Source organism: Oncorhynchus kisutch, unplaced genomic scaffold, assembly GCF_002021735.2.
Source record: "Oncorhynchus kisutch isolate 150728-3 unplaced genomic scaffold, Okis_V2 Okis02a-Okis13b_hom, whole genome shotgun sequence".
NCBI lineage: Eukaryota > Metazoa > Chordata > Actinopteri > Salmoniformes > Salmonidae > Oncorhynchus > Oncorhynchus kisutch.
In genome coordinates, this window is record NW_022261979.1 from 9,923,466 (window position 1) to 9,941,914 (window position 18,449).

General features: G+C 39.6%; 1 protein-coding gene across 8 annotated transcripts in view; it reads right to left on the bottom strand.

Moving 5' to 3' along the window:
• Positions 1–7,866: 7,866 nt before the first annotated feature.
• LOC116359320 (doublecortin domain-containing protein 2) overlaps positions 7,867–18,449 on the bottom strand; it is a 34,511-nt gene continuing 23,928 nt past the window's right edge. For 2 of the 8 annotated variants that reach the window (XM_031812181.1, XM_031812180.1), the window contains exons 8-9: positions 10,573–10,859; positions 7,867–10,367 (exon numbers count right to left, since the gene is read on the bottom strand). In XM_031812181.1, the coding sequence (XP_031668041.1) occupies positions 9,273–10,367; positions 10,573–10,859 (1,382 nt within the window). In that variant the 3' untranslated portion in view covers positions 7,867–9,272. The remainder of the gene's footprint in view (positions 10,368–10,572; positions 10,860–18,449) is intronic. The other 6 variants (XR_004206680.1, XR_004206679.1, XM_031812182.1 and 3 more) reach the window with 6 other exon arrangements.

The following is an 18,449-nucleotide window of genomic DNA, read 5'->3' on the forward strand; positions in this document are numbered from 1 at the left end:
CCCTGGGTCTCTCCCCTCCCTGGGTCTCTCCCCTCCCTGGGTCTTTCCCCTCCCTGGGTCTCTCCCCTCCCAAGATCTCTCCCCTCCCAAGGTCTCTCCCCTCCCTGGGTCTCTCCCCTCCCTGGGTCTCTCCCCTCCCTGGGTCTCTCCCCTCCCTGGGTCTCTCCCCTCCCTGGGTCTCTCCCCTCCCAAGGTCTCTCCCCTCCCTGGGTCTCTCCCCTCCCTGGGTCTCTCCCCTCCCTGGGTCAGAATGTCCTGTAAGGAACACAGTATTCCAGCCGGTCTGACGATAGCTCCATTTGTTTCTAACAAGGAACAGAAAGTCCTTGTTCTATTTCTTGACTAAAACTACATCACATTATATTCAGTGTTATGATTATAATAAGATTCATACATCCATACAGTAACAGAGTAGTATTCTGTTTAGTTAAAATTCTTTACATTACATTACATTATTACATCACACCATTATTACAGCATTACATTATTACAGCATTACATTATTACAGCAATACATTATTACATCATTACATTATTACATCATTACATTATTACATCACACCATTATTACAGCATTACATTATTACATTATTACATTATTACAACAATACATTATTTCAGCATTACATTATTACAGCATTACATTATTACAGCATTACATTATTTCAGCATTACATTATTACATTATTACAACAATACATTATTTCAGCATTACATTATTTCAGCATTACATTATTATAGCATTACATTATTATAGCATTACATTATTATAGCAATACATTATTACAGCATTACATTATTACAGCATTACATTATTACAGCATTACATTATTACAGCATTACATTATTACAGCATTACATTACTACTGCATTACATTATTACAGCATTACATTATTACATCATTACAGCATTACATTATTACTGCATTACATTATTACTGCAATACATTACTACAACAATACATTATTACAGCAATACATTATTACAGCATTACATTACTACAACATTACATCATTGCAGCATTACATCATTACATCATTGCAGCATACTATTGTAGTTACAGCACCAGTCTCTAGTACAGTCAGTTCAGCATGTCACAGTAACAGAGGCTATACATCAGGAGATACACAGCATGGTCTCACTGACTGGCTGCCCACTGCTGTCTTCTGTCCCTGGTGAATTAACAGGCTGTTTCAGGAGTGGGAAGCTGCGAGGAAGGAGATACACAGCATGGTCTCACTGACTGGCTGCCCACTGCTGTCTTCTGTCCCTGGTGAAATAACAGGCTGTTAATGGAGTGGGAAGCTGGGAGGAAGGAGATACACAGCATGGTCTCACTGACTGGCTGCCCACTGCTGTCTTCTGTCCCTGGTGAATTAACAGGCTGTTTCTGGAGTGGGAAGCTGGGAGGAAGGAGATACACAGCATGGTCTCACTGACTGGCTGCCCACTGCTGTCTTCTCTCCCTGGTGAATTAAAAGGCTGTTTCTGGAGTGGGAAGCTGGGAGGAAGAGTGTAGAATTGTGGGGAGATGTGAGGAGTCTCTGTGACACGTCTCTCTCCACTAGGAAAAGAAAACATGGTAAGTGATTGGATCAGCCTGCTACCGCAACGCACCAAAGTACGTTCATCTCTAGGAGACAGAACGCGTCTCCTTCCTGAGCGGTATGACGGCTGCGTGGTCCCATGGTGTTTATACTTGGGTACTATTGTTTGTACAGATGAACGTGGTACCTTCAGGCGTTTGGAAATTGCCCCCAATGACGAACCAGACTTGTGGAGGTTTATAAAAATTGGCTGAAGTCTGGGCTGAGTTCTTTTGATTTTCCCATGATGTCAAGCAAAGAGGCACTGAGTTTGAAGGTAGGCCTTGAAATACTTCCACAGGTACACCTCCAATTGACTCAAATGATATCAATTAGCCTACCAGAAACTTCTAAAGCCATGACATAATTTTCTGGAGTTTTCCAAGATGTTTTAAGGCACAGTCAAGTTAGTGTATGTAAACTTCTGACCCACTGGAATTGTGATACAGTGAATTATAAGTGAAATAACCTGTCTGTAAACAATTATTGGAAAAATGACTTGTGTCTTGCACAAAGTAGATGTCCTAACCGACTTGCCGAAACTATAGTTTGTTAACAAGAAATTTGTGGAATGGTTGAAAAACAAGTTTTAATGACTCCAACCTAAGTGTATGTAAACTTCAGACTTCAACTGTATATACTGAACTAAAATATATATATACTGAACTAAAATATATATATACTGAACTAAAATATATATATACTGAACTAAAATATATATATACTGAACTAAAATATATATATACTGAACTAAAATATATATATACTGAACTAAAATATATATATACTGAACTAAAATATATATATACTGAACTAAAATATATATATACTGAACTAAAATATATATATACTGAACTAAAATATATATATACTGAACTAAAATATATATATACTGAACTAAAATATATATATACTGAACTAAAATATATATATACTGAACTAAAATATATATATACTGAACTAAAATATATATATACTGAACTAAAATATATACATACTGAACTAAAATATATATATACTGAACTAAAATATATATATACTGAACTAAAATATATATATACTGAACTAAAATATATATATACTGAACTAAAATATATACATACTGAACTAAAATATATATATACTGAACTAAAATATATACATACTGAACTAAAATATATATATACTGAACTAAAATATATACATACTGAACTAAAATATATATATACTGAACTAAAATATATATATACTGAACTAAAATATATATATACTGAACTAAAATATATATATACTGAACTAAAATATATATATACTGAACTAAAATATATATATACTGAACTAAAATATATATATACTGAACTAAAATATATATATACTGAACTAAAATATATACAGTACCAGCCAAAAACGTGGACACACCTCCTCATTCAAGGGTTTTTCTTTGTTTTTACTATTTTCTACATTGTAGAATAAGTGAAGACATCAAAACTATGAAATAACACATATGGAATCATGTAGTAACCAAAAAAAAAGTGTTAAAACCTCTCTAGGATATGTCCCATCTGGCCAACAGCCAGTGAGATTGCAGAGCGTCAAATAATTCAAATACAGAAATGCTCATTATAACAATTCAGAAAACAAAACATATTTTACACAGGTTTAAACATGAACTTCTTGTTAATCCAACCACGGTGTCAGATTTGTAAAATTATTTTTGCCGAAAGCATACCTAGCCCAGAACATACCTAGCCCAGAACATAGCCCAGTTGACAAATTATTACAAACAGTAACCAGCCAAGCAGAAACGTTACAAAACTCAGAAATAGAGATAAAATGAATCACTTACCTTTGATGATCTTCATATGGTGGCACTCAGAAGACATTAATTTACTCAATAAATCCTTTTGTTCGATAAAGTCTCTTTATATCTAAAAACCACTGTTTTGTTCACGCATTTTCTTCAATAATCCACAGGCTCAAATGCAGTCAAAACAGGCAGGAAAAAAATCCAAATCGTATCCGTAATGTTCATAGAAACATGTCAAACGATGTTTATGTTCAACCCTCAGGTTGTTTTTAGCGTGAATTATCTATGATCTTTCGACCGGACAATAACATTGTCAATATAAAAGGTAAACAAGAAATGCACTCTCTCGGGATTGCACATGAAAAAGCTCTGTGACACGTCAGGGTCCACTCATTCAGACTGGTCTTACTCCCTCATTTATAAGAATACAAGCCTGAAACTATTTCTAAAGACTGTTGACATCTAGTGGAAGGCATGGGAACTGCCAATTGAGTCCTAAATCAATGGATACTGTAATGGCATTGAATAGAGAACTACAAAAACAATTTCCTGAATGGATTTTTCTCAGGTTTTTGCCTGTTATACTCACAGACACTATTTTAATAGTTTTGGAAAATGTAGAGTGTTTTCTATCCAAATCTACCAGTTATATGCATATCATATCTTCTGGGCCCGATTAGCAGGCGGTTTAATTTGGGCATGCTTTTCATCCAAAATTCAGAATGCTGCCCCCTACCCTAGAGAGGTTAAACAAATCAAAATATATTTTATATTTGAGAATTTTCAAAGTAGCCACCCTTTGCCTTGATGACAGCTTTGCACACACTTGGCATTCTCTCAACCAGCTTCATGAGGTAGTACCTGGAATGCATTTCAATTAACAGGTGCGCCATGTTAAAAGTTAATTTGTGGAATTTCTTTCCTTCTTAATGCATTTGTTTGTTGTGACAAGGTAGGGGTGGTATACAGAAGATAACCCTATTTCGTAAAAGACCAAGTCCATAATATGGCAAGAACAGCTCAAATAAGCAAAGAGAAACGACAGTCCATAATTACTTTAAGACATGAAGGACAGTCAATGCGGAAAATTTCAAGAACTTTTAAAGTTTCTTCAAGTGCAGTCACAAAAACCATCAAACTCTATGATGAAACTGGCTCTCATGAGGCACGCCACAGGAAAGGAATACTCAGAATTATCTCTGCTGCAGAGGATAAGTTCATTGGAGTTACCAGACTCAGAAATTGCAACCCAAATAAATGCTTCACAGAGTTCAAGTAACAGACACATCTCAACATCAACTGTTCAGAGGAGACTTAGTGAATCAGGCCTTAATGGTCAAATTGCTGCAAAGAAACCACTACTAAAGGACACCAATAATAAGAAGAGACTTGCTTGGGCCAAGAAACACGAGCAATGTACATTAGACCAGTGGAAATCTGTCCTTTGGTCTGATGAGTCCAAAGTTTAGATTTTTGGTTCCGTTGTGAGACGCAGAGTAGGTGAATGGATAATCTCAGCATGTGTGGTTCCCACCATGAAGCATGGAGGAGGACATGTGTGGTTCCCACCATGAAGTATGGAGGAGGTGTGTGGTTCCCACCATGAAGCATGGCGGCGGAAGAGGTGTGTGGTTCCCACCATGAAGCATGGAGGAGGACGTGTGATGGTGTGGGGGTGCTTTGCTGGTGACACTGTCAGTGATTTATTTAGAATTCAAGGCACACTTAACCAGCATGGCTACCACAGCATTCTGCAGCAATACATCATCCCATCTGGTTTGGGCTTAGTGGGACGATCATTTGTTTCTCAACAGGACAATGACCCAACACACCTCCAGGCTGTGTAAAGGCTATTTCACCAAGAAGGAGAGTGATGGAGTGCTGCATCAGATGACTTGGCCTTCACAATCACCTGACCTCAACCCAATTGAGATGGTTTGGGATGAGTTGGACCGCAGAGTGAAGGAAAAGCAGCCAACAAGTGCTCAGCTTTTTTGGGAACTCCTTCAAGACTGTTTGAAAAGCATTCCAGGTGAAGCTGGTTGAGAGAATGCCAAGAATGTGCAAAAATGTCATCAAGGCAAAGGGTGGCTACTTTGAAGAATCTCAAATATAACGCTTTTTTTGGTGCTGAGGAGTATTTCTGTCTGTAAGAAAGCCCTTTTGTGGGGAAAAACACATTTTGATTGGCTGGGCCTGGCCCCCCCCAGTGGCTGGGCCTTTGCCCTCCCAGAACCACACATGGCTGTGCCCCTGCCGAGTCATGTGAAATCCATAGATTAGGTCCTAATGAATTTAATTCAATTGACTGATTTCCTTATATGAACTGTAACTCAGCAAAATCTTTGAAATTGTTGCATGTTGAATTTATATTTTTAATTCAGTTTATAGTTTTTATTCAGTACATATTAAGGTGTTTTATTTTACTGTTAAGTCCATAACCATGTGTGTGAGGTGTATACTTTTGTTTCACAGTAGATTTGTTTAAGACGACCCAGAAGCACTCTGTGTGACCCGGATTTAGCCCACTGCAGTACGAAGGTTCAAAGGTGAACTTGTGTTATTTGTCAATTATAAATAATTTCAATACATACTCATATTTTATTTCTTAGTTTCAGTTTATTCAATTTCTATTTTACAAGACGGTTTCAGAGAACAGATGATCTTTTACAGGGTGACGCACCACGATGTGGTACAGCGTTGCAGAAATACAATATTGTCTTGTTTAGTTCTTATTGCTTGATGAGGTACTGTATTGCATGTTGCAGCTTATTCATAATACTAACTACTATATGGTCAAACATTGGCAAATCATACAGAATGTAATAGCATAAGCATACCTGTTTTCAGACAAGAAACAAAGAATATGTACATATACACTAAGGCAGAAATCGCTCTCTCTCCTCTTCTCTCTCTCCCCTCCTCTCGCTCTCTCTCTCTCCACCCCTCTCTCCTCTCCTCTTCTCCCTCTCTCCTCTCCTCTTCTCTCTCCCCTCCTCTCTCTCTCTCCTCTTCCCCCACCCCTCTGTATCTCTCTCTATCTCCCCTCTCTCTCAGTCTCTCTCTCTCTCCTCTTCTCTCTCCCCTCCTCTCTCTCTCTCTCCTCTTCCCCCACCCCTCTCTCCATCTCTCTCTATCTCCCCTCTCTCTGTCTCTCTCTCTCTCCTCCCCCCCCCCCACTCTCCTTCATATCATTCACAGAGTACAGAACATGATGTCACATTAAAAGCCTGTAACAGACCCATCTCTCTGAAGACTACAGTGTTTCCTTTTAACAGTGTTTCTGTCTCTCTCTCCCCCCTCTCTCCCCTCTCTCTCTCCCCCTCTCTCTCTCTCTCCTCTTCTCTCCCCCCCTCTCTATCTCTCTCTTTCATATCATTCACAGAGTACAGAACATGATGTCACATTAAAAGCCTGTAACAGACCCATCTCTCTGAAGACTACAGTGTTTCCAACAGATAATAACCACTCGGAAACTATTTGAACTTCAGTCATTTATCATCAGTCACTACTTAATTACCATTTAAGAATAATGAGTTCCCAGAGATGTTACATGGTAATTTGATGGAATAAAAAGGCACAGTGTAACTGTTATGACAGCTGTCGGACCCTCTTCCCACTGGTGATTTATACTATACTTCAAATAGAAACTCCCCTATAGCTGTGTATCCCTATGTAACTAAACAACCATTCATATTTATTTATTTATTTATATATAATCCCACATATAACCCCACACATAACCCCACATATAATCCCACATATAATCCCATATATAATCCCACATATAACCCCACACATAACCCCACATATAATCCCACATATAATCCCACATATAATTCCACATATAATCCCATATATAACCCCACATATAATCCCACATATAATCCCACATATAATTCCACATATAACCCCACATATAATCCCATATATAATCCCACATATAACCCCACATATAACCCCACATATAATCCCATATATAATCCCACATATAATCCCATATATAATCCCACATATAACCCCACATATAACCCCACATATAATCCCACATATAATCCCACATATAATCCCATATATAATCCCACATATAACCCCACACATAACCCCACATATAATCCCACATATAATCCCACATATAATTCCACATATAATCCCATATATAACCCCACATATAATCCCACATATAATCCCACATATAATTCCACATATAACCCCACATATAATCCCATATATAATCCCACATATAACCCCACATATAACCCCACATATAATCCCATATATAATCCCACATATAATCCCATATATAATCCCACATATAACCCCACATATAACCCCACATATAATCCCATATATAATCCCACATATAATCCCATATATAATCCCACATATAACCCCACATATAATCCCACATATAATCCCATATATAATCCCACATATAACCCCACATATAATCCCACATATAACCCCACATATAATCCCATATATAACCCCACATATAACCCCACATATAATCCCACATATAACCCCACATATAATCCCACATATAATCCCACATATAACCCCATATATAATCCCATACGATATCCAGGATATTCCCCTCGAAGAACGTAAGAGAGGCACTTTGCTCAGCAGCATCACATTGTTAAGAAAAAAAATCATATTAAGAACCCTGATAATGTAATATTGTTTTGTTGTGGTGGATTATAATGATATTTTTCTTTGTGCCCTACATGCTAGTCTTGTCACCCTTCTCCCTTAAGGCTTTTCTTAAACAACACTTCCAACTCGTCTTTGCTGCTTTGACTCTTCTCATTGGAACCTTTTACCTGGTGTCCGGTCTCTCTCCCTGTTTCTTCCTCTTCACTGGAATGGGATTCTGATGATTCTCCCTCCCCATTTCTCTCCTCTTTGTCCCCCCCCCTCTCCTTTCTCCTTTGCAGACTTGTCTGTTTTGGTATCTTTAAAAAAGTAAAAAGTAGTAGTTGCATCATCCTTCTCTCTCTACACCTCTCTATCTTCTCCTGTCTCTGATGGATCACCTCTCTATCTTCTCCTGTCTCTGAGGGATCACCTCTCTATCTTCTCCTGTCTCTGAAGCATCACCTCTCTATCTTCTCCTGTCTCTGAGGGATCACCTCTCTATCTTCTCCTGTCTCTGAAGGATCACATCTCTATCTTCTCCGGTCTCTGAAGGATCACCTCTCTATCTTCTCCTGTCTCTGAAGGATCACCTCTCTATCTTCTCCTGTCTCTGAAGGATCACCTCTCTATCTTCTCCTGTCTCTGAAGGATCACCTCTCTATCTTCTCCTGTCTCTGAAGGATCACCTCTCTATCTTCTCCTGTCTCTGAGGGATCACCTCTCTATCTTCTCCTGTCTCTGAAGGATCACATCTCTATCTTCTCCGGTCTCTGAAGGATCACCTCTCTATCTTCTCCTGTCTCTGAAGGATCACCTCTCTATCTTCTTCTTCACTTCCTCCTCTGTCTCAGAATCTGTCTCAGTTCCAGGTTCCTTATCTACTTCCTCCCTCCCCTGTCTCAGAATCTGTCTCAGTTCCAGGTTCCTTATCTACTTCCTCCCTCCTCTGTCTCAGTTCCAGGTTCCTTATCTACTTCCTCCCTCCTCTGTCTCAGAATCTGTCTCAGTTCCAGGTTCCTTATCTACTTCCTCCCTCTTCTGTCTCAAAATATGTCTCAGTTCCAGGTTCCTTGTCTACTTCCTCCTCATCTTTCTTTTCCACATGGTATGATTCATCTCGTCTTCCTCTATCCACTTTCTCTTTCTACTCTTTTCCATCTGTTGAAGTTGGACCGTCATCCCCTGCTTCTCCAACCTCCTCAGCTTTATCCGGTGCCTCATCCTCCTTCTCTCTCTCTCTCCTTCCCCTCTCCATCCTTCATTTCTTCAGGACCAGGTTCTCCAGACTTCCCTGTAGCTTGGTCTCCAGGCTCTTCTCACCAACCACACTGTCTGAGTCCTCCTCTGTGGTTATAGTAATATCTTCCTTGTTATCACCTTGTTCCTCTGTGGTAATCCTCTTAGTAATATCTTCCTTGTTATCACCTTGTTCCTCTGTGGTAATCCTCTTAGTAATATCTTCCTTGTTATCACCTTGTTCCTCTGTGGTAATCCTCTTAGTAATATCTTCCTTGTTATCACCTTGTTCCTCTGTGGTAATCCTCTTAGTAACATCTTCCTTGTTATCACCTTGTTCCTCTGTGGTAATCCTCTTAGTAACATCTTCCTTGTTATCACCTTGTTCCTCTGTGGTAATCCTCTTAGTAATATCTTCGTTGTCATCACCTTGTTCCTCGGTGGTTTTAGTAACATCTTCCTTGTTATCACCTTGTTTCTCTGTGGTTTTAGTAACATCTTCCTTGTTATCACCTTGTTCCTCTGTGGTAATCCTCTTAGTAACATCTTCCTTGTTATCACCTTGTTCCTCTGTGGTAATCCTCTTAGTAACATCTTCCTTGTTATCACCTTGTTCCTCTGTGGTAATCCTCTTAGTAATATCTTCGTTGTTATCACCTTGTTCCTCGGTGGTTTTAGTAACATCTTCCTTGTTATCACCTTGTTCCTCTGTGGTAATCCTCTTAGTAATATCTTCGTTGTTATCACCTTGTTCCTCTGTGGTTTTAGTAACATCTTCCTTGTTATCACCGTGTTCCTCGGTGGTTTTAGTAACATCTTCCTTGTTATCACCTTGTTCCTCGGTGGTTTTAGTAACATCTTCCTTGTCATCACCTTGTTCCTCTGTGGTAATCCTCTTAGTAATATCTTCCTTGTTATCACCTTGTTCCTCTGTGGTAATCCTCTTAGTAATATCTTCCTTGTTATCACCTTGTTCCTCGGTGGTTTTAGTAACATCTTCCTTGTTATCACCTTGTTCCACGGTGGAGTTCTCAGCTACTGCAGTCTCCTCCTCTTCAACTTTTTCTCCCTCTGGACTCTCCTCTGTGTCAGTAGATTTACTGTCCTCTGTTGGCTTCTGAAATTGATTTTACATTAGCAAATGAATATGATTCTATTATCGAAAGTCTTTCAGACGCAATATGTTGAACATTCAAACAGTTGGAATTGTATTTGAGCTATAGATAATATAGAAAATAATGTACACTTTTTTATTAAAAGCCTGAAACTTGGTACACTTGTACAGTAGTAAGCAATATATGCAAGTGTGAGGTGTGTCTAACCTCTTCAGAGGTCAGGTCACTCTGTGGAGAGGTGTGTTTAACCTCTTCAGAGGTCAGGTCACTCTGTGGAGGGGTGTGTTTAACCTCTTCAGAGGACAGGTCACTCTGTGGAGAGGTGTGTCTAACCTCTTCAGAGGTCAGGTCATTCTGTGGAGAGGTGTGTCTAACCTCTTCAGAGGTCAGGTCACTCTGCAGAGGGGTGTGTCTAACCTCTTCAGAGGACAGGTCACTCTGCGGAGACAGGTCTGCATCCTCTAAAGGGCCTTCATCAGTCTGCACCGCCCCGTCTGCATCAGAGGAAGGAGGTGTTACTATTAACCAGCCGTAGCACAACACTGACACCTCATGGTATTAACACAGACACAGACAGTACACATAGGGAACATTATTCATGAGGAAAACCAGCCCTTCAGACAGCATAGCTCATAGGAGTAGATCTCAGAGTGTCAGGGCTGCCATTTGGGCTGAAAATAAGACCCTGGAATGTGGCTTTAAAAACATAGTATTTAGATATTATCTCATTATTAACATATATTTAGATATTATCCCATTATTAACATATATTTAGATATTATCTCATTATTAACATATATTTAGATATTATCTCATTATTAACATATATTTAGATATTATCCCATTATTAACATATATTTAGATATTATCTCATTATTAACATATATTTAGATATTATCTCATTATTAACATATATTTAGATATTATCCCATTATTAACATATATTTAGATATTATCCCATTATTAACATATATTTAGATATTATCTCATTATTAACATATATTTAGATATTATCTCATTATTAACATATATTTAGCTCAGTAAAAAATAACATTTGCACACAGTTTTACAATTGCATTGACACTAATTCTGTGTTTTTTGAGTAGTTAGTTTAAGATTCGTACATAGAATAACATTAAAGGCTCTGATAAACTACACAATTACATGCTTGTTTTAAGTACTTGATGAGCAAGGATTTTAATTATAACAGAGAAATTAAAAAAAATTACCATCATAAAATTAAGTGTTACATATTTTTTGGTGTGTTTAAAAATAATAATAAGAATAATAATATAAGTCAAAACCAGTTTGACAAAAAATGTTGCTTTGCAGATTAGACTAGATTACCAAAGGCATTTAATGCATTTTAAATGCTCAACTGATTGAAGTTTAGCAGCAAAGATGAGACAGCCACAGCAGTAATGGGTCTTCTTTTGAATATTTTATGGGAATGTTTTGCATTCATTAACACTAGCTATTCCTCCCAACCAACCACACAGACACACTGTAAGCAGTAGAGTTAACATGACTACAAACTCTGAACATTTTAATGTGATTTAGTATGGGGAATGGAGGGGGCGGGGGGGTGTCTCATAAAAATGCTAAATCAAATTAAATACAACATTTGAAAAATATATATCTCCCCTTCATTAAATCCATTAGATTTGGCTGGGCATTGAAGACTGGATGACTAGGTACTTTGGTGTCTGCTTCCCTCAGACAGACATAGAATGTGTTCCAAACGGTACCCTATTCCCTACGTAGTGCACTACTTTTGACCAGGGCCCATTGAACTCTAGTCAAAAGTAGTGCACTATGTAGGGAAATAAGGGGTTGCGAATTAGGGAAACAGACATACGGTTCAACTACAGAGCTTCTCAGTGTAGTCAAGATATCAGACCCTGGCTAATTTACATAGCTAGGCTGGGCTGGTGAAGTCATTATCTGTTGAAAGCAGGGAACACCGGACAGGAGCAATATTCTGCTTATCTGCTACTCTTGTAAATTGATGTCACTGTATTTCACTATGATATGAACTATAGGGGTTAATTTGGTTTTCGTAGGAAAACCTACGATAAAACTTCCTGTCAATCCTCAGTATACTTTGACAGTTAAAAGCAACAAAAAAAAATGGTTCACTAGGGTGAGGATGTATTTTTTTTGCGATGTGTGTTTATAAAATTGTTTAAAAAACAAAACACATTTCTCTGACAAACAAGACGGTTGTGTCAACAACACCCGAAAGAGCAGTTTAACGGAGATGAACAGGAAGTGTCATCCATTCCATTTCTTTACTAGGCTTTGGTGTTACTTTGGTTTCCTTGTCTAATGCCTTTAACCACACCTGAAGACACCACCAGGTAGCAAACAAGACGGTTTGAAAACACCTGAAGACACCACCGAGACAACCACTGCTCTTAACACCACCAGGTAGCAAACAAGACGGTTGAAAACACCTGAAGACATCACCGAGACAACCACTGCTCTTAACACCACCAGGTACCAAACAAGACGGTTGAAAACACCTGAAGACACCACCGAGACAACCACTGCTCTTAACACCACCAGGTAGCAAACAAGACGGTTTAAAACACCTGAAGACACGCAAACAAGATGGTTGAAAACACCACCAGGTAGCAAACAAGACTGTTGAAAACACCTGACGGCGTCACCGAGACAACCACTGCTCTTAACACCACCAGGTAGCAAACAAGACAGTTGAAAACACCTGAAGACACCACCGAGACAACCACTGCTCTTAACACCACCAGGTACCAAACAAGACGGCTGAAAACACCTGAAGACACCACCAGGTAGCAAACAAGACGGTTTGAAAACACCTGAAGACACCACCGAGACAACCACTGCTCTTAACACCACCAGGTAGCAAACAAGACGGTTGAAAACACCTGAAGACACCACCGAGACAACAACTGCTCTTAACACCACCAGGTAGCAAACAAGACGGTTGAAAACACCTGAAGACACCACCGAGACAACCACTGCTCTTAACACCACCAGGTACCAAACAAGACGGTTGAAAACACCTGAAGACACCACCGAGACAACCACTGCTCTTAACACCACCAGGTAGCAAACAAGATGGTTGAAAACACCACCAGGTAGCAAACAAGACTGTTGAAAACACCTGACGGCGTCACCGAGACAACCACTGCTCTTAACACCACCAGGTAGCAAACAAGACGGTTGAAAACACCTGAAGACATCACCGAGACAACCACTGCTCTTAACACCACCAGGTAGCAAACAAGACGTTTCAAAACACCTGAAGACATCACCGAGACAACCACTGCTCCTAACACCACCAGGTACCAAACAAGACGGTTGGAAACACCTGAAGACGTCACCGAGACAACCACTGCTCTTAACACCACCAGGTACCAAACAAGACGGTTGAAAACACCTGAAGACACCACCAGGTAGCAAACAAGACAGTTGAAAACACCTGAAGACACCACCGAGACAACCACTGCTCTTAACACCACCAGGTACCAAACAAGACGGCTGAAAACACCTGAAGAAACCACCAGGTAGCAAACAAGACAGTTGAAAACACCTGAAGACACCACCGAGACAACCACTGCTCTTAACACCACCAGGTACCAAACAAGACGGTTGAAAACACCTGAAGATGGATCATTAAGGTATTTTAATCTACGTCGTCCAGTCAGGTGTTTCAGTGTGATTTGTCCAATCCCTTTAAATCAAGAAGAGGAACTCAACACCAGATATCAACATAGTCACAACATGGTAACAACACGCTAACTAAAACACACCAACAACACGCTAACTAAAACACACCAACAACACGCTAACTAAAACACACCAACGACACGCTAACTGAAACACACCGACAACACGCTAACTGAAACACACCAACAACACGTTGTCATGGGTATTTCTGGATTAGATTAGAATTACAGCCTCCTGTGGCTGAGTGAAGTCCAACTGAACGTCCAATCTGCATTATACAGTCAACAACACTATTAGAGGGTGTAGGCTGAATCAGACCTGGGTTCAAATACTATTTGAAATCTTTCAAATACATCAATGCGTTTCCTCTATCTTGCCTGGAGTACCAAGTAGGTTGGGTTTGCCGTTTTGGGATTTGATTTGATTGATTTGATTGGTCCATTATGCCAAGAAAGCTCAATCAAAGACCAGCGAAAGTATTTGAAATCATTTCAAATAATATTTAAACCCAGTTTTGGTGTAAATAGTGAATTGTGAAGTCCTCTCTCCCTCTCTCGCTCTGCTCTGGGAGGATGACACAGTAGACTGGGTAATGACACCACAGGGAATTATTCTACTATCTGACTAGACTGGGTAATGACACCACAGGGAATTATTCTACTATCTGACTAGACTGGGTAATGACACCACAGGGAATTATTCTACTATCTGACTAGACTGGGTAATGACACCACAGGGAATTATTCTACTATCTGCCTAGACTGGGTAATGACACCACAGGGAATTATTCTAGTATCTGACTAGACTGGATAATGACACCACAGGGAATTATTCTACTATCTGACTAGACTGGATAATGACACCACAGGGAATTATTCTACTATCTGACTAGACTGGATAATGACACCACAGGGAATTATTCTACTATCTTACTAGACTGGGTAATGACACCACAGGGAATTATTCTACTATCTGACTAGACTGGGTAATGACACCACAGGGAATTATTCTACTATCTGACTAGACTGGGTAATGACACCACAGGGAATTATTCTACTATCTGCCTAGACTGGGTAATGACACCACAGGGAATTATTCTACTATCTGACTAGACTGGATAATGACACCACAGGGAATTATTCTACTATCTGACTAGACTGGGTAATGACACCACAGGGAATTATTCTACTATCTGACTAGACTGGGTAATGACACCACAGGGAATCATTCTACTATCTGACTAGACTGGGTAATGACACCACAGGGAATTATTCTACTATCTGACTAGACTGGGTAATGACACCACAGGGAATTATTCTACTATCAGACTAGATTGGGTAATGACACCACAGGGAATTATTCTACTATCTGACTAGACTGGGTAATGACACCACAGGGAATTATTCTACTATCTGACTAGACTGGATAATGACACCACAGGGAATTATTCTACTATCTGACTAGACTGGGTAATGACACCCCAGGGAATTATTCTACTATCTGACTAGACTGGATAATGACACCACAGGGAATTATTCTACTATCTGACTAGACTGGATAATGACACCACAGGGAATTATTCTACTATCTGACTAGACTGGGTAATGACACCACAGGGAATTATTCTACTATCTGACTAGACTGGGTAATGACACCACAGGGAATTATTCTACTATCTGACTAGACTGGGTAATGACACCACAGGGAATTATTCTACTATCTGCCTAGACTGGGTAATGACACCACAGGGAATTATTTTACTATCTGACTAGACTGGATAATGACACCACAGGGAATTATTCTACTATCTGACTAGACTGGGTAATGACACCACAGGGAATTATTCTACTATCTGACTAGACTGGGTAATGACACCACAGGGAATCATTCTACTATCTGACTAGACTGGGTAATGACACCACAGGGAATTATTCTACTATCTGACTAGACTGGATAATGACACCACAGGGAATTATTCTACTATCTGACTAGACTGGGTAATGACACCACAGGGAATTATTCTACTATCTGACTAGACTGGGTAATGACACCACAGGGAATTATTCTACTATCTGACTAGACTGGGTAATGACACCACAGGGAATTATTCTACTATCTGCCTAGACTGGGTAATGACACCACAGGGAATTATTTTACTATCTGACTAGACTGGATAATGACACCACAGGGAATTATTCTACTATCTGACTAGACTGGGTAATGACACCACAGGGAATTATTCTACTATCTGACTAGACTGGGTAATGACACCACAGGGAATCATTCTACTATCTGACTAGACTGGGTAATGACACCACAGGGAATTATTCTACTATCTGACTAGACTGGGTAATGACACCACAGGGAATTATTCTACTATCAGACTAGATTGGGTAATGACACCACAGGGAATTATTCTACTATCTGACTAGACTGGGTAATGACACCACAGGGAATTATTCTACTATCTGACTAGACTGGATAATGACACCACAGGGAATTATTCTACTATCTGACTAGACTGGATAATGACACCACAGGGAATTATTCTACTATCTGACTAGACTGGGTAATGACACCACAGGGAATTATTCTACTATCTGACTAGACTGGGTAATGACACCACAGGGAATTATTCTACTATCTGACTAGACTGGGTAATGACACCACAGGGAATTATTCTACTATCTGCCTAGACTGGGTAATGACACCACAGGGAATTATTCTAGTATCTGACTAGACTGGATAATGACACCACAGGGAATTATTCTACTATCTGACTAGACTGGGTAATGACACCACAGGGAATTATTCTACTATCTGACTAGACTGGGTAATGACACCACAGGGAATTATTCTACTATCTGACTAGACTGGGTAATGACACCACAGGGAATTATTCTACTATCTGCCTAGACTGGGTAATGACACCACAGGGAATTATTCTACTATCTGACTAGACTGGATAATGACACCACAGGGAATTATTCTACTATCTGACTAGACTGGGTAATGACACCACAGGGAATTATTCTACTATCTGACTAGACTGGGTAATGACACCACAGGGAATCATTCTACTATCTGACTAGACTGGGTAATGACACCACAGGGAATTATTCTACTATCTGACTAGACTGGGTAATGACACCACAGGGAATTATTCTACTATCAGACTAGATTGGGTAATGACACCACAGGGAATTATTCTACTATCTGACTAGACTGGGTAATGACACCACAGGGAACTATTCTACTATCTGACTAGACTGGGTAATGACACCACAGGGAATTATTCTACTATCTGACTAGACTGGATAATGACACCACAGGGAATTATTATACTATCTGACTAGACTGGGTAATGACACCACAGGGAATTATTCTACTATCTGACTAGACTGGGTAATGACACCACAGGGAATTATTCTACTATCTGACTAGACTGGGTAATGACACCACAGGGAATTATTCTACTATCTGCTTGGATGTGTCTTGTCTTTCAGTGCAGCAGAGTGGAGTTATTTTTAAATGTAACTACAGGAATATGTTAATAAAGTTATGCAAATGTCTCTGATAAAATGTGCCAATTTCTCGTTCAACTAAAACCCCTTCACTCCCTCACCTCTGACTGTATAGAATCATCACTGCTAAAACCACTTCACTTCCTCACCTCTGACTGTATAGAATCATCACTGCTAAAAGCCCTTCACTTCCTCACCTCTGACTGTATAGAATCATCACTGCTAAAACCCCTTCACTTCCTCACCTCTGACTGTATAGAATCATCACTGCTAAAACCACTTCACTTCCTCACCTCTGACTGTATAGAATCATCACTGCTAAAACCCCTTCACTCCCTCACCTCTGACTGTATAGAATCATCACTGCTAAAACCACTTCACTTCCTCACCTCTGACTGTATAGAATCATCACTGCTAAAAGCCCTTCACTTCCTCACCTCTGACTGTATAGAATCATCACTGCTAAAACCCCTTCACTTCCTCACCTCTGACTGTATAGAATCATCACTGCTAAAACCACTTCACTTCCTCACCTCTGACTGTATAGAATCATCACTGCTAAAAGCCCTTCACTTCCTCACCTCTGACTGTATAGAATCATCACTGCTAAAACCCCTTCACTTCCTCACCTCTGACTGTATAGAATCATCACTGCTAAAACCACTTCACTTCCTCACCTCTGACTGTATAGAATCATCACTGCTAAAACCCCTTCACTCCCTCACCTCTGACTGTATAGAATCATCACTGCTAAAACCCCTTCACTTCCTCACCTCTGACTGTATAGAATCATCACTGCTAAAACCCTTTCACTTCCTCACCTCTGACTGTATAGAATCATCACTG